Raw genomic sequence first — 23472 nt, forward strand, 5'->3', positions numbered from 1 at the left:
AAATGGACATAAATCTGACATCAGGAATCACAAGACAGAGAAACTAGTAGGAGAACACTTCAGTCTCCCAGGACATTCTATACAAGATCTCAAAGTAGCTGTCTTATTACAAAAGAATTTCAGAAATAGACTGGAAATAGAAGTTGCTGAATTGCAACTTATTACCAAACTTAAAACCATGGAGAGACCTGGTCTGAATTCTTATCTCATTATACACGACAAAGCTATTTTTAGCCATCTCACCCCTTGCTTTTCCCTGTAAGACCAACTGCAGTCGTTAACAGTCGTCAACAGGTTTACCACACCTATCAGCCAATCACCCATTCCCACCACTCTTCTGAGTCATACCCCTCTCCACCCTCTCACTATATATAAGGGTCTGGTGACTTCTGTTTCAGTGTATCTGAAGAAGTGTGCATGCACACGAAAGCTCATACCAAGAACAAATTTAGTTGGTCTCTAGGGTGCTACTGGAAGGATTTTTTTTATGTTTTGTTTCAACGCCAGATTAGGAATGTGAGGTATGAGCAACTGAATGGATGCACCAGGAGGCATCCAATGGAGATGATGTTGCACTAGTGGGGGACTTTGCTTACCCTCAGATAGATGGGGTAAATGCATGATCTACTTACGACTAAGATGTAGATACCCTCAATGCCCTGGAACCAACCAAAGGGAAAGTGGCACATGACTTAATCTTAAGTGGTGCCCAAAACCTGGTGCAAGATATAAGTGTTAATGCAAGTACTCTAGAAAGGATGTAAAAAAGAATTAGAGGAGCACATCGCTGAAACAAAATTCTTTAAACATGTTATAAAAACAGGAAATTGCTAATCCACGGGAAAATCCATTGTGACATTCAGAGATGAAAAATTAAGAATGTAAGGAGAGAGCCTGCTGGACCAGACCAATGGTTCATCTTTTCTAACAACCATGTCACTCTATCAGCCTCGTGTTAACACCATCTTTCTCTCTCTTTTTAAAATCAATGAGAGCTTCAGTCCTGACCAAAAGGGTGCTGTGGCCAGCCAGAGTCACTCTGTTATTGATCCCTGGGGCTTCCGATAACTGAATGGAAAGAAATGCCGAGCAACAAGATGGCATCTGAAGTCTGGCTATCCCAGGTCCAGCCCTACACTAAAATTCTCACTGAATTTTGGCCAAATGTTTATCATTCACAATAACTGCAGACTGAGAACATATCAACACTTGCCAGGCTACACAGGAGAGGAATTTTCTGGAACTGGAACTCAGATACTTAGAAAGTTAGGGTGGAAGCAGATATTATGAAAAACAAAAAACACAGCACTGCTGAAGCTGAATAATCCTTTGATTCTTGCAATGGGGATTAATAATGAAATGAATATGTTTCTATAACTCCACCCACTCTGCCATACTTGGAAACAGAAGACAGCACCCTTGAGAAGCTGTTCACAGCACAGCACCCCAGCAGGGTCACCACTGGTAACCGTCCTGGGCCCTCCATAAAAAGTCCAACCTAGCCCAGGCAGTCACCATCTTTGTTTTCAAGAATGCTCTGCAAGATGACACAACTTTGGGACATTGTTGGCAGGAGAATGGCTGCCAACAGAAACGGCTTCATTAGATCTCCTCTCAACTGTCATGTTACATGGGGTCAGTCATTCCATCAGACTGCCTCAACAGGAGAAAGGGAAATAGAGCTCACTCCATCAGCTCTGCTGGACGCCAAGCTCCATCAGGTACCTCCTGCCACTAAACTGTGCCAGCTGGTCAATATAGGAACAACTGCCTAGAAATTGGTGTCTTGAGTTTTGATTTTCCTCTTCCCTCCTTGTCCCCTTTTCCTTGTGTGCTGTGTGCGAGTTTTAGATCATAACACTGCAGCTAGGGAGTGTATTCTCCTCTCTGGGAGTCGTTCTGGCTGAAGAGCAGGGCACAAATGATGTAAGTGAATGAATGAATGAAACAATTTTAAATTTGGCATGTTAAGTGAATTGCTATAATATAAAGAAGTCTGCGTTTGAATTCTGGGAGAAGAAACAAATGTTCTAAAAGCCTGAAATTTATATGGATGTTCAACCAGCGTTTGAACTGACCAGATCACTGTCCTACTTGGCCACTGTAACTATTTATTTGACTGTTGAAACAGCATGCAGAAAGGAGCCCTGTGATCCCCAGAGCTACAATTAAGAGGCTTACTCTTGCCTCCTACAAAGCTTTTATTTTTAATTTTAAGTTTAGAATTCTTATCTGCTTATCAGATCTAGTTTTATGGAATATATGACAGCAAAAGCTTGTTACTCATAGAGCAACAAGACTGAAACCTGTAATCAGCCATCTGCATCACGTCCTTTATTCCATTTTATAGCACTATAAATTTTGTCTAAGCCTGAAACATGCAAAAAAACTCAAGATTGTCTGCTTTTAAGAGGAAGTGACTCAAAAGGACCCACCAGAAACAACACTTGCACATACAATTCTTTTAGGTTAACTTCATGTTTTATTTCAAAATGCAAGCAACAACATTTTAACAGCTTTTTTGTTGCCCTATTAAGTTAATGAGTCTTTGTCAAGCATTTTCTTCTTTTTATAAAAAGGTATAATAATACAAGGTGATGGGAACAACACTCCTATGATTTGGCTAGCTTCCTCTCCTATTACATAAGTCAAGTGGGTAGAAAATCTCCTTTATCCCTAAAGTCACTGTGGAGAAATCATAGGGGTATATCCAACAAAGTAATCCCATTGATGAAATGGGATTATGCAACTTCCCTCTCTCTTCTTTCCCTGTGTGCCCCACAGACCAGTTCTGTAGGTACGGAAGAAAGAAGCTGAAATCTGCCTTCTCTTTATATTTCTATATAATTGGATTGTATCCCAATTTTGAGAAGAGAAGACTCCCTAGAAAAGACCCTGATGTTGGGAAAGATGGAGGGCACAAGGAGAAGAGGACGACAGAGGATGAGATGGTTGGACAGTGTTCTCGAAGCTACTAACATGAATTTGGCCAAACTGCGAGAGGCAGTGAAGGATAGGCGTGCCTGGCGTGCTCTGGTCCATGGGGTCACGAAGAGTTGGACACGACTGAACGACTGAACAACAACAACAATCCCAATTTTAGTCATCCTCAAAAAGTAACCTTTTTAAATTAGTGGTCATAAATGACTTGGGTCCCTTATTTATAATGAGTCTAATCTGGGGTACAAACCCTCCAACATTTCTCTGATGAAAACAGGGACATCCCATTCCATAATGATAACTTTACAATTTATACCCAACACATCTTACTGGGTTGCTACAGCCACTCTGGGCAGCGTCCAACATATATAAAAACGTAATAAAATAATAAACATGGGGGGGGGGAACCTTCCCTATACAGGTTTGCCTTCAGACGGCTCGGGGGTCAGATAACTCCATACCCTCCAACATTTCTCAAATGAAAATAGGGATGTCCTAAGAAAAAATGGGACATTCCGGGTTCTTTGTTGTTACATATTCTTGGTCCAGTCTGAAACTGAGAATATGGACTAAGAATATGGGCCTTATAGACAGATGGAACTGTCAGCACCTTCAGGGATTTATGGAATCAATTCCAAGTGTGTTCACATACTATGAATCATTTTGAGTGGGATGGTAACTTGGAGACATGTAGGAGGAGTCCAACTAGATTACAGCACAACATGAAGTATTTGTCCTGCCTCTTTTTACTAATAAGAATGCAGGAAGCTGCCTTATACCCCAGTATTGCCTACACTGACTGTCATCAGCTCTCGGGGGTTTTATACAGGAATCTTTCACAGCCTTCGTCAAGTTTGGAACTGAGACCTTTTGTATGGCAAGCAAGTTCTCTTTATTTACAAGATTTATTCTAAATCCAGAGCTGTCTTAAAAATATGTTTTGATATTTTGAAATGCACTCAATTGTTTTCAATCATTAGCCTTTTCTTTTGCCTATAGAAAAGAGGCGAGTGCCAAACCCTGAAACCAAAGTTTATTTACCTCTTCTTAACATGTGTGCATGCTATCTCTGTGATGGCTATAACACTGATATTCTGTGTGACAGTTACTGCGAATGTTTCATTTTGTACATGGAAACCTTTGGAATGGTGCTTCCAGCTGCTTCTGGAACTGTCAAACTATTAGAAAAAACTGAAAAAGTGTCCAATGTGACATTTAAAACTCTTTTAGACTTTGGCTTGCACATCTCATTGAGTTTTACTTCCCCACAGAAATGATTAGGCAGACCAGCAGCACAGGCTCACCATGAAACAGCTGGTACCTACTACTCTGCTGGTATTTACTATTCTGACGGAACAGGCTCCTACACTGTCCTAAGAGAGTATTGTACTGCTGCATCATATATAACTACTAGTTTTACCTTTCACTATAGTCTCTCAACTCTAAGCTTCTAACCTGAGATCTTGGCTTTATCTCTTGAAGGAGAGGGGTATCAGCCGCCGGCAGTCTCACACAAAGTCCCTTTGACCACTTGTACTCTCGACCCTTGCCCCTCTTGACTGATAAAAAGTAGCAGGAACGGCACAGCTGGCTGAGCCAGGAAGGTGATCAATGCCTCCTTGTGAGAGGGAGTGGTCCCTGCTTCCTTGAAGGAGGCAGTAGTAAAACCATGCTTTGAGAAACCCTCCCTGGCCAGTTGCCAGTCTTCCTTTCTTAGCCATTGGTTCTTGAGCAGGTGGTCATGGATCAGATCTAGGCACTCTTGAAGGAAACTGATTTTCTAGATCCATTTCAATTGGGGTTTAAGCCCAGTTTGGGCACAGAAACAGCTTTGGTATGATGACCTCTGTCAGGGAAATGTGTCCCTGTTAATTCTCTTCAACCTTTCAGTGGCTTTTGATACTATTGACCATAGGATTCTTCTGGAACTTCTATCCAAGTTAAGGGTGGGTGGCACCAATTTATAGTGGTTCTGGTCCTACCTGGATGGTCACTTCCAAAGGGTGATGTTTGCGGAGTGCACTTTGGCCCCGTGGAGCCTCCACTGTGGTGCTCGTCAGAATTCAAATTTGTCCCCTATGCTGTTAACATCTACATGAAACAGATGAGTGGGGTCATCCAGAGGGTTGGAGAACACTGTCAGCAATAGGCTGATGACACACAGCTTTGCTTCTCCTTGACATCTGCAAGTGTGGCAGTGGATGTGCAGTTTCCCTCTCTGAATCACAGGCAAAACAATTTCCTTTCACCTAATAGACACACAAGGTCTTTCCAGATGATCATCTGAAGCAACTTCAGTCAGCAGAATACTACCACATAAATATATAACTTAGTTTTCTTTTGAGTTACTGTGAAAGACTTCAGGTTTTTATAATCAGAGAAATGCAGACTAAAAATTCTGCTACAGCTCTAAGTCAAATAAATGTGCCCCTAGGCCTGTCTGATACTTGGAATTCTGCCAGCAAATAAAAACATTAGATAACCAAAATTATCCACCTGGGAAGCATATGCAAAAAGATAGACTCCTTCTTTTATTTCACTCCAAAGATTACAAAACTCTGGATGATTTGTGAAAAGGCATGCTTTTGTCTAGGTTTTTCTGTCAATGGAAGACAGCTGCTCCAGGTAAAAACCAGCAGTCTGAGGTACAAAAGTCACTAGTTTAGAAAGGTTCACAAAGCTGCCCTGTTCCACAGAAGGATTAAATTAACCCACACCATGAATTTCCAAACTACAGATTAAGTCACATAATGTTTATGTACACATATTATTAATGCTATTATCTCTTTCAAAGTCTTTTGATGCCATGAAGCTTTGGTACAGAATTTGAAGAAAGCATTTCGGGGGCCATCCATGGTCATACCCACCCTAGCAGGAAAGGTTAAGAATAAATTTGGAAGTTAATGGTTGTTCGGACCAACTAGTGTGGGTAATGTGAATGCAATTGGAGAGAGTTGCAGCTCCTTCTTATATGAGCAAGACAGGCAGGCAACCAAAAATCTCTTTTCACAAAGCGTGTCCTCCATCCAAGAGGGCATGTGTTGCGGTGCGACCTGGCCACCTGACCCAGTGTTGTGGGTGGGTAATCTTGGATCAGCCACAACCCCTGATAGGTGGGTCCCGTGTTGCTGGGGTGCAATCTGACCAATGGGGTGCAGTGAAAGAGCAGCAACGCGGGACCTATTTAAGCCCATGCGAAGCTACTGAGCTTCCTCTTTGGGGCTATCGCATTGGAACACCCACCCACCTCTCGCTATATTTAGGGCTTGCGCTTGACGTTGCTATGCTGTCGTGTGTCAGGGGCAGGGGCATGGCAGGAATTTTCCCCACTTGGCTGATTGGCTGGTGCCATTTGGGTTTTGCCTGCCGCATAGCAAATCGTCACAACTTGTAAATTGCGGATAGGCTCTGGTTCAGGTGATAGGTGTGGCATGTGATGTGGCCACGCCTATGCAAATGTAGGATATTCCAGTAAAGGAATCCTGGGACTCACTGGTTTGGCGTTCCCCGAAAAGGGTTCGGCCTGCGCCCGAGTCCAGGGGACATCAGGTCAGCTGTTTGGTGATCCTTCCATCAGCTGTCCCTGGTGTTCATCCTTGGTTGTCCTATGAATGTGGCTCTGGGACAGCGCTGCCTGCAAAGGTGCAGGGAGATAGTCGAACCAGAACCTATGCAACCACTCACTTGATTGTAATCAATAAAGTTGTGGCCTAAATTCTGCCAAAAAAAACCAAACCAAATATTTGTCTCCTGTGTGAATTTATTTTGGGGAAAGGTAAAAGGTCTAAACACGCAAAAGGAAACACTACAATCTTTTGTGACATTATTCACACACTTTTTTCATTCGAAATAAAAATAAATAATAATAATAAATTGTCCAGTAGCACCTTATAGACCAACTAAGTTTGTTCTGGTATAAGCTTTTGTGTGCATGCACCACTTCTTCAGATATTTTTATTCATTAGCTTGCTCTATCTAGTAGGATGGTGAAGGAACAGCCTCATTTCCCCCCATGAAACATTCATAAAGATAAGCTGTATTCTCATCCTTATTCATCACAAAAACATGAAATTAAGCACTATCTACATATATAAACCATATCAATCCACAGCTTGCCTTGTAATGTTATTCTAGTCTAGGGGCAGAAGCGTAGGAAGGTCAGGTGGTACCTGGTGCGGAGAATTTCTTGCCACCCCCCATTGAACCCCCCCCCAAAATGGTTATACGTTATTTTATATTTTCTTACAAAGGAATAATAACAAGTAATAATAATAAAAAACTTTTATTTATATCCTGCCCTCCCCGGCCGAAGTCGAGCTCAGGGTGGCTAACATCAGATACATAACATTGGTATAAAATCAAACAATAATTAAATTACCTCCTAAAAACAACTCAAAATCAAATTAAAGTCTAATTAGATGGCTTTCCACAGGGTTAGGGTTGGGAACAGTAAGTGCGCCACTGAACTGAAATTTCAGCCTTCACGACATAGGAAAACAGCCAAGTAAATAGCTATTTTGGTGGAGGAGGGTCAAGATATTAACCGATATGCATGAAATTTCATATATAGCTATATAATCCCTAGTATAGTAAGATAAGACCTTTGGAGCAGGCATTTTAAAAAAAGTTTTTTATGAACTGCCCTAGTAGGGCAGTAATTGTTCCTTGATAATTTGTCACCCCCTCCATTATGGAACATGGGGTGGACCGCTCCCTACGCCCCCCTTGCTACACCCCTGTCTAGGGGTTCACTATGTAGTCTTGGCAGAAAGAAGAACCACCATTAAGTTGACCAATAAGGTTGTTTACTACAGTAAGTGTTCTAAAGAGGCTACTACAGAACTAGACATTTCTAGCACTTATAAATTTTATGTTCTCCATTGCAAATCAATATTCACAGTTGGCAGTGACTTAAAAAGTACTTTAACCTCTTCAGTTTTCTGATATATTAACAAAGTTTGGTCTTATTTCCTTCTCCAGTCTCTTTTGGAATCTACTTAAATCCTCCATTCACACAATCATTACAGCTACTTAACCAATCAATGTTTACTTATCTCTGTTAGAAATACCTTTCCGTTTTTTTTGTAGATGAATCAAACGAATGGCTGATCGCCAATTTACGATCAACAAAAAAATCCAATACATTCTCATCTCTTATTTGCAGCTAATGGGTCCTTAGCAAACAGTATTTATTGTTATAATGCTTGATTCATTTTTTAATTCAGTTCTATTTTTGTTATGCTAATCATTGGGATATCCAGTCCATTCTGCATAACTTTCTCACTTTTTAATATGTATTTAAAAAAATCCCAGCATGAAGTCATTATGGTTCCAAACCCTACTATTACAATCCATAAATTATAATATGTGTGGGTAAATATATTGTTAAAAAGTTGCTTACAGGGGGGGGAAAGGCAAAAGTTAGTTACATTTGGGTTGTCGCTAATGATTAAGTATTTCAAAACACTGAGATTTACTGAAACATTACCCAAGGAACTACTGTTGTACCTTTAGTTGTGTTGGCAATTTACTGTTACTAGTTTATGCGTCTTTACATCTTAACACAAAATCCTTCAGAAAGACTATTCTCTCGTTTGGAAACAGAGTGAATGGGGAGTTTTTAGAAAATGTCTGCCATCAAAAGAATCAACAACAACTTGGGGATGCAGGGATGCACATACTTAAACGCAAGTAGCCAGAGTATACTGTGTCTATCAATTTAAACATGAAGTGGATCTGATAAGTGAGTGATGTGAGACAATAATATACCAAAGGTACTGACCTGGAAGTCAAGCTGGTTGAAGCAGAGGTGAAAGCAGCAGTTTGGAGAGTAAACACAAAAAGGAAGGAAATAGCAAGAGAATAAACGAAGGAAAAACATTAGTTTTTCAACATAAAAGTGAGCAGATGTTATATCAGCAATCTCTTGTCAAAAACAGAAATCAACAAATAAACGTTAGTGTACAGTGTTTCTATGGTGGGGGATGACCAAAGCAACAGCTTAGGAGGAAGTCAACATGTTGCTTATGTGTGATGGAAAAGCTACCTTAGAATATGTATACATTCTCACGTGTATACACATACAAGTGAAACACTATGAAGCTGATGGCAGTTGCTAAGGCATATGTTTGACAGGAGGCATTCATGCTTGGGAAAAATAATGTTGCTTGGACCAACGAGGATTTGAGGATGACTCATATACACCAAGTCATCTTCACCCATGAAAAATAAAGGAAGCTCAATGGCTTGGCTAGATGTTCAAAGAATTTTGTCAGAGATTCTCAAGTACTGATCACTTACACTGATCAAAGACACCACTTTTTCCCATGGAAACATAGACCTTTCTAAAGCTGAGAGCAATCTTTTTCAGTCCCAAGAATAAGACCAATACTTCATCACTGAGAATAACCAGATGCATGATAAATATTTTTTTTTTTACAAAAAATATTTAACATGTCCTTTCAATTAGCCAAAACACACATACAAACCCTTATCTAATGCCAAAGCAAAAAGAGTCCCCCAGAGCCATCACAGGTGCACATTCCTGCATCATTTTGCAAAAGGTGATTTATTTATTTTTTAAACATCAGAAATAGCTGCATAGTGATTTGGTATGCTGGCTTCTTTTATTTCAGCGGGGGTTTTTTCTCTTGAATTTTCTGCTGACATTTCAGTTGACGTCCCTCCCACTACCATACTATTGCATTGTTGTTTCAGTATGGTGATATAAAGGAACTGTAAGCTTAAGTATTTTGTCAAAATATGACAGAACATTCATCAGGCATTCGCCTTCACAGAGGCGCAAGCCTCTCTTAAGTTGGAACAGCCATACTCAAGGCAACTTGTGAAACATGAACTACAGCACTTGTTTTTCATTTCCTGTTGGTTGATTATTTATTTGGGGCTCTCAGTTTGATGTTATTTAGCACATGTCCAAGCGAAGGTTTACTGTGGAATTTCCCTGCCTTTGTATACTTTAAGAGAAAAAAATTAACTAAAAAGCAGAAAAAGATGGCAGTATCATATGCAGAGACTAAGGTTGAATGGATTCATGTCTGTATTCAGTACATGTCTACAAAAGTAGACTGTAAAGTTGATTCCCTCAACTGCCCATCCAGATTTTTATAAGAAAAAATAGTTTTAAAACCTGCTTGCTTTTAGCAAATATATATAAATATATATTAATGTATTTTAAAGAGATAATGTGGGTGGCGCTGTGGGTTAAACCACAGAGCCTAGGGCTTGCTGATCAGAAGGTCGGCGGTTCGAATCCCCGTGACAGAGTGAGCTCCCGTTGCTCAGTCCCAGCTCCTGCCACCTAGCAGTTCGAAAGTACGTCAAAGTGCAAGTAGATAAATAGGTACCACTCCGTCAGGAAGGTAAACGGCATTTTCGTGCGCTGCTCTGGTTCGCCAGAAGCGGCTTAGTCATGCTGGCCACATGACCCGGAAGCTGTACGCCGGCTCCCTCGGCCACTAACGCGAGATGAGCGCCACAACCCCAGAGTCGGACACAACTGGACCTAATGGTCAGGGGTCCCTTTACCTTTTTATTTTTAAGAGAACTTAAGAAATGGTTGGAGGACTTTCCAGGATCATTCTTTCTTAAAAACAACAACAACCCCCATTTCTAGCTTCCTCAAGCAGCTGAAATATACAGCACTTGTTGTGCTCATTGGACACTGTGACCAAAAATCTGCTGGAAGCAGCAGTACGCTAAGATCTTCATAGGTAACTGTACAAATAGAAAAGTGGTTCTTCCCCCCACCCCCAACAACCCATTTAGCAGGGACATTGTATGGGGGGAAATATGGCTCCCCTAAAAAAAAGATTAATTGGGGCTGCCATCTTGTTCTTGATATGGCTATCCAGGAAGAGGCAGCATGTCACAATGTACTGTGACTTCAAGGGTTTTTTTTCTGGAGCCACAGTGCTCCCCTGTCACTAGGGGCATTGTGGGAAATTTGAAATGAAGGACAATTCACAGCAGCCTGTTGTATATCACAGCATTATTGCTGCTTTTTTTCCTTGCTGCTGCTAAGCCTCCTAATGCTGGGCTACAGTAAAGTTTGCTGAAAGATAATGACAGGAACCAAACATAGGATACACACAGAGGCAGAGAGAGGCTTAATTCCATTCTTTAATCAAGTAGTTTTCATGGGCCCCACATCCTTTCAGAATAGTTCCACAAGATGAGGAAGGTGGTGAGTTATGTTTCACAGGGCCCATGTTTAGAGATAGATTTAGGGCAGTGAGAGAGATGTGGGGGCACTGGGCGCACAGCTGAGGCAGGCACCTTCTCAAAGCCGGTAAGCACCTGCCGAGCTTCAGGAAGGAGGCATGAAGGCTCTGACAGGGTCCTAGAGTCCTATTGCCTCTTTCCCCAAGCAGGGCAAGTGCTTACCATGTTTTGGGAAGGAGAAGGGGGGGCTCTAGGACCCTGACAGAGTCCTGTGGCTCTAGTATCCTAACAGAGCCCTGTGGCTCCTTCCCAAAGCCCAGCACTTTGTTTACCCTAAGCCTGCACTGGAAGGTGTCAAATGTTAGCCTCCCACAGGACAGCATATTATCAAAGTTTGCCCCTGCCCTATCTATCTTTCCTTCCCACCATTAGCAAATGAGGTACAGCTAATTGCATCTACAAGCTGCAGATCAACTTTGGTACCAACCTTTACTGGGGTCAGTAATAAGCTGCACCTTCCTTCTACAACTAAAGGAAATTTCAGTCATACATCTTACAAGGATTTGCAGCTGTCCGTAAAAGAACTGAGGTCATTCACAGTGATTAGCAATTGTGCCCTTATTTCAAATGCTCTAGTTGGGGCATTGAAGAGAAACTGATGTTTTCAAAAAACAAAAACAAAAAACCCCTGGTCCACTCATGGTGTTTTTTCACCTTTTCCAGGTGAAAAGAACCAATATGCTATTCATCTCCAAACTCATGTGTGCAGGTTTTCTGTCTTCATTACATTTTAAGGCCAATAGTAACTCCATCCATCAGTAACTCAAATACTGTGTTAGTAAACTCTTAGCTGTGTTAAGTCTATTTGATTGTTGTGGAGTACTTCAGCTTGGTTTTCGAATACTGTCTTGTATCTCGGATTTAAATTTAAAAACTATTAAGCATGCCACCATTTTAAAATGAAACACGTTCATGTCTGCGTGAAGGGAATCACATGGGCCAAAAGGGACCCACACACCCTGAACTGAATTGCTCTCATTTTGCTCAAAAGAATTCATAAAGAAGCAACTTTAGAAAGAGCCTAAAGCAATGGTCGGTTGTCAGGAGCCCAGAGATTAAAATAACTGAAGAAAACCCAGAAATGGGTTGTTAGGGGGGTGGGGAAGAACCATCTCTTGTACAATGCCTGGTCTAAAGGCAGATGGGGGGGGGGGAATTCAACCTGGCAAAAGTTGGGGTGCCTCAACTGAGGATGTTTGCATTTTGGCTATCCACTAATTGGTACAAAAGCCAGTATCCAGGCAACTATGCCAAATGAGCCGAGTTGCCTCATCACATAGGTAAAGGTAAAGGGACCCCTGACCATCAGGTCCAGTCGTGTCCGACTCTGGGGTTGCGGCGCTCATCTCGCTCTATAGGCCAAGGGAGCCAGCGTTTGTCCGCAGACAGCTTCCGGGTCATGTGGCCAGCATGACAAAGCCGCTTCTGGCGAAACCAGAGCAGCACACGGAAACGTCGTTTACCTTCCCGCTGGAGCGGTCCCTATTTATCTACTTGCACTTTGATGTGCTTTCGAACTGCTAGGTGGGCAGGAGCTGGGACCGAGCAACGGGAGCTCACCCCGTGGCAGGGATTCGAACCGCCAACCTTCTGATCAGCAAGCCCTAGACCCTGTGGTTTAACCCACAGCGCCACCTGGGTCCCTGCCTCATCACATAATTTGCTACAAATGGGGAAAGAGCTCATATTGAGTCCCTATTTACTCCACTGGAAATATTTTCACATCATTCAGCGTGCAAGGCTCCCAGTTCCTGGGTGACAGTAAAAGCAGGCTGAAGGAATGTAGTCCTGTTGAAATTGTTTGAGAAATTGAAGTTAATACATATCCTCCACAGTGCAGGGAACTGCATAGCCAGATATAAGTGCAGAGTCTGGACTGAGCACCGTAACCATTTACTGTCATTGACCAGACATATAAAGTCACTCAGAGATACACCTTACCACCTCATATTGGAAATATGCCACCCATTTTTATCCTGCTCTGCATACATCTGAGACTCATTCCTCTGAATGAAGCTGAAGCACAAGCATCTAAAATATCCACCCATTAGAATTCCTTCCTTTGCTCTCCAGTCTGTGACAGTAATTTTAAAATGGCACTGTATTCTAAATGGTTCAAAAAGTTCACATAAAACACACACACACACACACACACACACACACACACACACACACACCGTTCAGGAAATCACATTCATATGCATGAAGAAAAGCATAAGGTCTTTTCATATATTGTGTCTGTCTGCAATTGATTATATTTTGCAAGCGAATTGCTTTAAAAGCTAGATGTTCTATTTTGCTAAAAATTCTCCCAGGCTGGAGGATACGAAAAGAAAAACCAGTGCCCTCTTCCACAAAGTGTTGAGTATTTGCCACACGCGGCACTTCCGGCGAGAGCGCCATTGCCGACGGTCGAGGGTTGTCTCGGCAGCGAGACGACCCTGGCTTCCCCGGGGGTTAGGAGCTCCGCTACCGCACAGCAGGCTCCGTTAAACCGTGGGTCGAGCGTCCCGCGGCGTGGGCTCTCCAGCTGGCCCCATTGTGTCAACCCTTTCTCCGGTTCCCCTTGTAAAAGGGGCGCAGGAGTGAAAGGGCAACGGCGCGGGGCTGTGGAGGCTATGCCCCAGCCGGGGAAGCGAAGTGGCGGCTGCCGCCGGCGATGAGCATATCGTTCTTACCTAAATTGAAGCAAAAAGAAGAACCCCGTAAGCTGTAAGTACGGAGTTTAATTGGACTAAAAAAAATTTTAATTGGCTTTTGGGGAGGAATGTCAAAAGGAAGCCCGTTCCTCTCCCTGCCGAATTGGAAGAAAATAACAATGTATCTGGCTGCGGCTGCACTTGGCTGAAACAATGTGTCTATTGAAGTTTCTTTGATAAGTACGATCTGCTAAACCCCTGTTAGGGGAGGATTGAGACTTTTGAAGTATTTCTTTTTAAAGTTGGTGGAATATAATTTTTGCACCCTGATTAGGGGGAAATGGCGGCTGAAACTTGTGGCTTAAAGATGGAAAAGTACTGAACTTTGTTATTTCCTGCCTACTTCTGCCATTTTTGGTTTCGTTTTTAAAATGACTTTAGATCCGGGAATGACCCAAGGACAAAGGATAATTCTTTTGAAACTAGAACTTTTAAACCAGAAATTAGAACTGCTGAATCAGAATGTCGACGAAAAGTTTTTTGGAATTGGAAAGGTTTCTGAGAACTTTGTTGAATTGGAGGAGAACCTTGCTAGGGAACTTGAAGAAATATCTGAAGAACAAGACACAGTGACTATGCAACTCCAAGAAGAAGAAAAACCCTGTTGGTGTGAGAGGCCCAGGGTTGAATTTAGACATACTATATCCGATTTCTGGGGTGGGAGCCCAGAAATGAAGGAACAACAATCTTGGGATTTACAATTAGAAGTTGACTGGAAGTTTGAAATGGAGATGCCGGATGGTGACGCACTATATTTCCTGAAGAGCTCTGCAAGGATGCTTTTGGACAAGGCTCTGGCCTTTGGATACAAAGGAAAAGAGGACATTCTGGACAATGGTTTTGGAAAGAGGTGGAGGGAAGTCTGGTGGGTGATTCCGAGGTGGGGAGGAAAAATGGTAAGAAGAGGGGTAGGGTGAAAAATTTTAGATGTGTAATCAGGATGGCTTATCACGGTACCCCGAAGTCAGAGTGTTAAAAATTTTGATTTGGATTAGAGAAGAGATACTTGGACTGTTTTTAAAGAAGGATAGTTTAATATTATATAAGGTTTGAATTAGAAATACCAGCAGCATTTTTAGTGGAATAAGAGATAGATAAAGCTATAAGAAGTTAAGATTTGTATTAAGAAGTTATATTTTGATATTTTGATGTTAATTGACTTAAATTTTAGAGATGAAGATTATGAATTTAGGTGAATGAATTGTTGAAATTGATAGAAAGTTATTAAAATAAATTAGAATTGGAAGCAGAGGAGAGAACGGGGGAAGTCCCCTTAATTAGATTTGAAATAAGATTTTGATTAAATGTATGGAGTGTAGGTATGTATTTTCTTTTATTTCTGTTTTTCTTGTTGTATTTGTTGTTGTTGTTGTTTTTCTATTGTATTTGTATTTGTTTTGATGTGGAAAACCAATAAATTCTTGTTAAAAAAAAAAAAGAGTATTTGCCACACGCACTGATTTAACTAAGAGCTATTCCACTAGGTTAATGAAAGGATGTGCATTGCACATTTTCACTATTGCATTTATAGGCTACAAGTGAGTTACAGAATAGCATTTCAGATACACAAAACAGAAGGCAGGAAAAGTCACCTTGCTTATTGGGGAGAGGGGGGAGTCATGCTATGGCTCATTTATCCTATTAGCAGCATTTCCACTTTTTAGTAACAATTTTCCAGATATTTCCAGCAGGAGTCACACAGTAAAAGGATGTGGTTTGCAAATACTTGTTGTTTTAAAAAATCCTGCTATGGGATATAACCAGAAGAATTTTGTGTTCACGGGGAGCTAGAAGCCCTCAAAGGTGCCCAGGCACAGGATTAACCGTTTGCTTTGCAGGTATCATACTGTAAAGCTGTAGGCTGGAGTCCTAAAATCGTTGAACATATTCTGCAAGTCAGCACTGCTGAAGGAATGCAAAACAGGAAGTTCATAACCTATGATTGACAGGTGCTTATCTCTACACACCAGCTAGGTGAAGTCATATAATGTGACCTAGAGAATCAAGGTCATAAGACTATAGATGCACCTGCAGTCTCATAACTCATCCCTCTGACCCTTATAGGAGGGTCTTTGGGACTTCGGGCATGTGACTCATGTAGGCAGACAGCAGATGGAACAGAAGAATGAAGCAGACTGTGAAGGGTTTTATTCTAGTTGTGCTTAAGTGCTCAGTTTAAGTGCCTTCTTTAGTCTAAGTCAGTGGTTCCAAAAGTGGGTGGTACCGCCTCCTGGGGGCACAGGGATTACACAGGGGGGCACTGAGAAGCAAGTAAGTGGCAGGGGGGCACTGAAGGAGTAAATGATTATCAGATTTTGAAAAGCTGGTATCAATGGATCATCGGTTTTGTTGAATTAATTAATTAAACTAAACAATTTTAACTGGATTTTGAATAAAAGTGCAAGTACCGTATTTTTTGCTCCATAAGACGCACTTTTTTCCTCCTAAAAAGTAAGGGGAAATGTCTGTGCGTCTTATGGAGCGAATGCATGGTCCCTGGAGCCAAATTGCCCAGGGAGGAAAGGCAGAGCCTGCTTTTTCTGTTTTAGAAAGAGCTAAAGGCTAACAAGAGGGAAAGAGAGTGTTGAAAAGAACCCGCTCAACAGCTGATTGCAGGAGATCGGGGAGGGAGATAAGGGAGCTAGCTCCCTTCCTGCCCCGCCCAGGCCCTTTGCATAGTAGTTCCTTTGCAAGGGCTGAGGATCCTGGGAAATTGAGTTTTTCAGCCATTTGGGGCTTTCTGTTACTTTTCCTCTTGCTTTCTATTACTTGCTGATGCTTACTGGTTTGCTTTCTTCTTGCTTCCTATTACCTACTGGTGCTTACTGGTTTGTACTGGTTTGCTTTCCTCTTGCTTTCTATTACTTGCTGGTGCTTACTGGTCTGTACTGGTTTGTACTGGTGCTTACTGGTTTGTACTGGTTTACTTTCCTCTTGCTTCCTATTACCTGCTGGTGCTTACTGGTCTGTACTGGTTTGTACTGGTGCTTACTGGTCTGTACTGGTGCTTACTGGTTTGTACTGGTTCGCTTTCCTCTTGCTTCCTATTGCTTGCTGGTGCGTACTGGTTTCTACGGTTGCTTACTGGTCTGTACTGGTTTGTACTGGTGCTTACTGGTTTGTACTGGTTTGCTTTCCTCTTGCTTCCTATTGCTTGCTGGTGCGTACTGGTTTGTACTGGTGCTTACTGGTCTGTACTGGTTTGTACTGGTGTTTACTGGTTTATACTGGTTTGTGTTCCTCTTGCTTCCTCTTGCTTGCTGGTGCGTACTGGTTTCTACTGGTGCTTACTGGTCTGTACTGGTTTGTACTGGTGCTTACTGGTTTATACTGGTTCGTGTTCCTCTTGCTTCCTATTGCTTGCTGGTGCGTACTGGTTTCTACTGGTGCTTACTGGTTTGTACTGGTGCTTACTGGTTTGTACTGGTTTGTGTTCCTCTTGCTTCCTATTGCTTGCTGGTGCATACTGGTTTGTACTGGTGCTTACTGGTCTGTACTGGTTTGTACTGGTGCTTACTGGTCTGTACTGGTTTGTACTGGTGCTTGCTGGTTTATACTGGTTTGTGTTCCTCTTGCTTCCTATTGCTTACTGGTGCGTACTGGTTTGTACTGGTGCTTACTGGTCTGTACTGGTTTGTACTGTTGCTTACTGGTTTATACTGGTTCGTGTTCCTCTTGCTTCCTATTGCTTGCTGGTGCGTACTGGTTTCTACTGGTGCTTACTGGTCTGTACTGGTTTGTACTGGTGCTTACTGGTTTGTACTGGTTTGCTTTCCTCTTGCTTCCTATTACTTGCTGGTGCATACTGGCTTCTACTGGTGCTTACTGGTTTGTACTGGTGCTTACTGGTTTGTACTGGTTTGTGTTCCTCTTGCTTCCTATTGCTTGCTGGTGCGTACTGGTTTGTACTGGTGCTTACTGGTCTGTACTGGTTTGTACTGGTGCTTACTGGTCTGTACTGGTTTGTACTGGTGCTTGCTGGTTTATACTGGTTTGTGTTCCTCTTGCTTCCTATTGCTTACTGGTGCGTACTGGTTTGTACTGGTGCTTACTGGTCTGTACTGGTTTGTACTGTTGCTTACTGGTTTATACTGGTTCGTGTTCCTCTTGCTTCCTATTGCTTGCTGGTGCGTACTGGTTTCTACTGGTGCTTACTGGTCTGTACTGGTTTGTACTGGTGCTTACTGGTTTGTACTGGTTTGCTTTCCTCTTGCTTCCTATTACTTGCTGGTGCGTACTGGCTTCTACTGGTGCTTACTGGTCTGTACTGGTGCTTACTGTTTTGTAAGCAATGCTTTTCCCCCTTTGCAAAAGCTGCACAAATCTGAACTGATCCTTTGCACAAAAAAAGCTGTAAAACTTTGAGCTGATTCTCAAAAAAACCATGGGTTTTAGAGGAGGAAAACCAGAAAAATATTTTTCCCCTTGTTTCCTCCTCTAAAAACGAGGTGCGCCCTATGGTCCGAAGCGTCCTATGGAGCGAAAAATACGGTAATTGTTACTGTTTTGATGTTTATTGTGTTATTTTCTTATTTAGTGGGTTGTGCAAACCACTATTCAGGCATGGGGATGAATTTATGGAACCAAGGAGGCAGTGGCCCAAAAAAGATTGGGAACCGCTAGTCCAAGTAGGCTCTGTGTACATTTGTTGCTGCATTTTATGTCTAATATTTGCCGTACAACTAATAAAACTTGAAATCTTCACCCACAAGAGTGTTTATTGCCACTGATTTCCTTTTCTTGTGTGCCCATCCCAAATCTACTCCAGAGGGCTGGAGGGAATCCCAGTACAGATTTGGGGGGGGCCATGGTAGGAGGAGAGGGAGGGGACGTTCTGTTGCTCAAGTGGAAGTCCTTGCATTAATGGGACAACTTGGCTGGATACAACCCCAGGACTATTAATTATGTACAATATTTAGACAATTTGAAGAATTTTGTTTGTTTGTTTGTTTGTTTAGCACTGCTACCGGTTATGTCATTTGGAGGGATGCCAAGGTCCCCCAGAACTGCCCCCCAAAAAAATTTCAAGGAGGGGATTGGGCCCCCTCAAAATCCCCCAGTGGCTGTGGGACATGCTTGTGTCATGTTCACAAGCCATGGGGTGTGAGCATGACATGTCAGCACACCCAGTGATGTGCAGTGTGAGAATGCCACAGGGTGTGCTGATGTCGCATGGCCCTGGAGCCCTCAATAGGCTTGACTGCTACACTGGCCAACTCTGAGATTCAGAAGAGGGTGGTCTATAAGAAGAGTTTGGATTTGATATCCCGCTTTATCACTATCCAAAGGAGTCTCAAAGCGGCTAACATTCTCCTTTCCCTTCCTCTGCCACAACAAACACTCTGTGAGGTGAGTGGGTCTGAGAGACTTCAAAGAAGTGTGACTGGCCCAAGGTCACCCAGCAGCTACATGTGGAGGAGCAGAGACACAAACCCGGTTCACCAGATTACGAGTCTACCGCTCTTAAGCACTACACCACACATCTAAATAATCAATAATAGAGATGCCTTCATCATCATACATGACTGAATCCTTTCCAGTTTTTCCAAATCAGTCTTCATTTGTCGTCTTATACCCAAAGTAGACATGTTGATTTTGTCTTGTTTTATCAAGACTTGAATGCAAGCTTAAAAAAACAAAAAACAGCCCAGAAATAGCATAGCTCACAGATAGCATACATATTGTTGTCTCACTTGTAACTAAATCTCTTTGAACGAAGCATCATATTGGTGCCTCATTTGTATCTAAATCTCTTCAGCAAAGCACAAATTATTCAGTTAGCCAGTCTGTTACTTGTTCATTTTGTTCTCTGTGCAAAACTTTACATTTTTGTTGTTAAAAGTATTCCTATAATTGCAGTGCCCTTTTTTCTAAAAAAAATTTTTTAAGGGGTACTCTCATTTTCCTATTCATTGAAATACTGCCCCACCATTAGGCCAAACTTAGATTCTGCGTCCCCGTCCCCCCCCCCAGAAAAAAGCACTCTATAAATGTATTAAGGATCAATTTCTATTTTACTTCCAATATTCTGTCACCTAAGTACCAATTTTCCACTTCACCCGGTGTTATTTTTTTGTGTGTGCAGAGTACATCATGCTATGTATTGTGCAACATTCTTCCTTTCCCTTCCTCCACAACATAAGGAATAGGAGTCCCTTCCCTGCTTTCTTTTAAAGAAATATTGTCTTTCCAGAAGACACCGAGGGCTGCTTCTGGCCTTGAAAAATATCAGAACAGATATACAAAGAATTCATTCACTATTTGGTTGCTTTTTTGTTATTCTTCTGTTAGAAAAATGTTGCCATTGTTTCTCATCCAAGGTGAATGTAAAAGGCATTTGCTGAGAAAGCACAAATGATGAGGAATTTACCTTTCTAATTCAGCAATTTTCTTATCTTTGTCATTTTTCTCATTCTCTACTTCCTTGAGGATTTCTAGAAGTCTGTCAACCTCAGCTTGAGCTTTGCCACATTCGTCTCTATAGTAGGCTGCCTCTTTGTCAAGCTGTTTCATTCTGTCAGCAAATTCAGGGTTCATTCGTGCCTCCTCCTCAGCTTCATGAGCCTGTTAAATTTACCAAGAAAACAGAAAGAAATCACTACCATTTCAGGTAGCTTCACTTTATTCTGGAGTCCCAGGCTTCATACGACGAAAGGATTTATGGGTATCCTGTTAGTTGGCAATGTTTTCTCAACGATTCCCATAACAAGGACATGTTTTTGGAGGAAATTCATAGCACCTTGGCTTAGGAAATAAAATGCTAACTTGAGAGAGAGAAAGGGGGGCACTGCTAGGTTCTGACTCTTGTTTAGAAAAACTGTACTGAACAACTTAATACAAACTAACATATAATATGGTTTAATTTAATAACTGCATTAAACAGTTTGTGAACGATTTAATGCATACTGTTTTAGGTAAGATGAGAATGCATTTAACAGACAGTTTTACCCAAAATCCTTTCCCCTCTTTTTTTTATTCCATACTGCCAATATTTAACCTGAAACATAGGAAGAAACAAGCCCCTTGGTGGAACAGCACAAATAAATATACCTGGCAAACACATGCATGGGTGGGTGGTCAGTTCACAAACAAGAAGGAATGCAATGAACACAACAGAAAACAAGAGTGCAAAGCCCACTCCTGCTCCCATTAAAGCTAATGGCAAAACCCAATTAACGTCAATGAGAGCATGAATGGGCCAAAGTGTTTAAAACATTAGACTGAAATAATCACACACAGATGTAAACAAGAATGCACTGCAATGCTTAGCCTACCCCTTGTTTCCCATTATTCCTAATTGGCATCTTCAAAGAGCAGGCAGGGAGAAAACAAGTAGTTTAACCGCAGTGCACATTAAACACACATAATTCAGAGAACACTTTTTAAATGCACATACATACATTTTAAAGGATTAAGGACATTTAGAACTGCATGTCCTTCCGCTATCTAACAATATATAACAGATGCTGGGTTTGGGTTCAATCCACACTTAGTCATGCCTAAAGTAGACTCAATGAAATCAATAGTTAGCACTTAAATCCGGTTGATTTCAATAGATCTCCTCTAAGCATGACTAAGGCTGCAATCCTAATCCCATTTACCTGGGGCTGGGAGTAAGCCCCATTGAATTCAATAGAGCTCACGTCTAAATAGACATGGTCAGGATGTGCTGTTAGTCTGGAGCCAAGCCTTCATTTTAATTTTCATATGTATATTTACTTCAGGGAATAAATAAGCAAGGAATGAAACAAGTGTTGGTTAAAAGGCAGCATGCAAGTTAAGATAAAAGGTAATACTAACACGAACTCCTAGAAGTTTGACATTCTTTGCAATGATTTAATCCTCTTTGGTTTTCAACAAGTTTAAGTAAAACATTTTTTATCATGAAGAAATGTGCAAAAAATTAGGCTACTAAAGAACTAACGACTGTTCCCCACCCCCCGGCATGTAACATATCATTTAAGCATGAGGAGAATCAAGAAAATAGGTTCGTTTCAGTGGATTTCTTATTCTCAAAGAAATGTCTGAGGCCACTTCAAATGTGATGAATTTTCTACATAGACATAAAGGAAAATGCATGCAAATCACGTGTGTTTTAGTTATCCACATCAAAAAGGAAAAAAGAAAAAGAAAACTAGTGTGGGATTTCTCATGTCTGATAATGTGCAAGTGGTTTGCAGACTGCCTTTTCTACACAGAAATGTTAATAATGTAGGAAAGTCACCATGTTTGAAGCAGCCCTGGGTTTAAACATATGAGGGGAGCATTTTCTACATAAGTAAAACATACATTATGCACAAAGGGTACAGTCTAAACATAGCCTCCACTCATTTCAGTGGGAGCTTGAACAAGGTTCCATTTGGTACCTAGAAAATTATGTCCATAATGTTCAATTCAGCTCCCTTTGAAATAAACAGGAGCTGTTGTACTTGGCAATGGATGTGAGTTGATCCCTTAATCTTTACAAGGCTGGGCTCTATATGGAATTCCAAGCACTTGTGAGTGTTCATCACAGTCTGCCTGATTTGTCACTCCAAAGAGTAATCCACCATTAAGACGTGGCTTCAAGGGGCATGGGGACAATGATGTGACAAGGGTCTTGGAACTCCCAATGGGTTGCAATTCTGTGCACACCCCACTGACTCCCACCAAAGCTCTGTGGTACAGAGCCTTGTGTATGCATGAAGGCTTTTGCTATTGGTTATGAGATAAAAAGACTTTCCACACTTCCCATAGCCAACAGCAGAAAAGTCTCACAACAGAAGATTAATAGACCAGCTCTGCCAGTTCACAACCAAAAGAGAATATATCCACACCACAAACTTAAAGCACCAACATAATAATATAACCATCATTGGGAGACTCCTCCATAGGTCTACTCAACAGGTTAAGGGTGGCCAATGTTGTGCCCTCCAGGTGTTGCTGGATTACAACTCTCTTCATCCTTGACCACTGGTCATGCAGGCCAGGGCCAAAGAGAATTGTAATACAACACCTGAAAGTTGCCATCTATCCCTACAACACATCATGGTAGGCTCCATGGTAGTTCAAGGCATTCGAGGCATATCCACACACAACGTTATAGTTGAGTTTAATGGCCATGTCAGGGGCTGTTGAAAGGCGACTCAGCATCTACAATTCTTGCTGGCCCCATCCCAGCTGAATGTAAAAGCAACCAGGCTGAAAATTGCCTGGTATGGAAACAAGAGAGTGATGGGAGCACCAGCTCCACCCTTGCTGGTATATAAACAGCCTTATTACAGGCAGCATACTGAGGCACACAGTTGGGAGCTTTTACCACAGTGTGGGATGAAAACAAAACAGCTAGCAGAGAAAGCCTCACCAAGGTGGGAGAGAAGTAACTGGCAAAATGTAAGTGATGAAACTTCACAGCTCTGAGAAAAAGGAAGAAAGTAGGAAATGTTTTTTTTAAGATTTTATTATACTGGAAGGCAAAACCATACAATTTGAAAGGTGGTGATGAGAAGAATCCAGGAATTCCTGAAGAAAGAACGAAAGGACTCACTGGGTCTTCCTCTAAAACTCATTGAGTTAGATTTGGGGCTCTGAAAGAAAGCCCCTGTACTTCACC

At 41.7% G+C, this 23472-nt stretch overlaps 1 protein-coding gene across 16 annotated transcripts in view; it reads right to left on the bottom strand.

Annotated features, from left to right (window-relative positions):
• Positions 1-23472, bottom strand: part of ERC2 (ELKS/RAB6-interacting/CAST family member 2) — a 519409-nt gene that overhangs the window by 257370 nt on the left and 238567 nt on the right. For 6 of the 16 annotated variants that reach the window (XR_004426009.1, XR_004426011.1, XR_004426013.1 and 3 more), the window contains 3 exons: positions 21155-21184; positions 20251-20444; positions 8723-8734 (listed from right to left, as the gene is read on the bottom strand). Coding sequence is in view for 8 of the 16 variants with exons in the window: in XM_033140938.1 (XP_032996829.1) it covers positions 8723-8734; positions 20251-20444; positions 21155-21184 (236 nt within the window). In the remaining 8 variants the exon portion in view is untranslated. The remainder of the gene's footprint in view (positions 1-8722; positions 8735-20250; positions 20445-21154; positions 21185-23472) is intronic. The other 10 variants (XR_004426015.1, XR_004426012.1, XM_033140941.1 and 7 more) reach the window with 3 other exon arrangements.

This window comes from Lacerta agilis, chromosome 2 (assembly GCF_009819535.1).
Source record: "Lacerta agilis isolate rLacAgi1 chromosome 2, rLacAgi1.pri, whole genome shotgun sequence".
In the NCBI taxonomy this organism is placed as follows: domain Eukaryota; kingdom Metazoa; phylum Chordata; class Lepidosauria; order Squamata; family Lacertidae; genus Lacerta; species Lacerta agilis.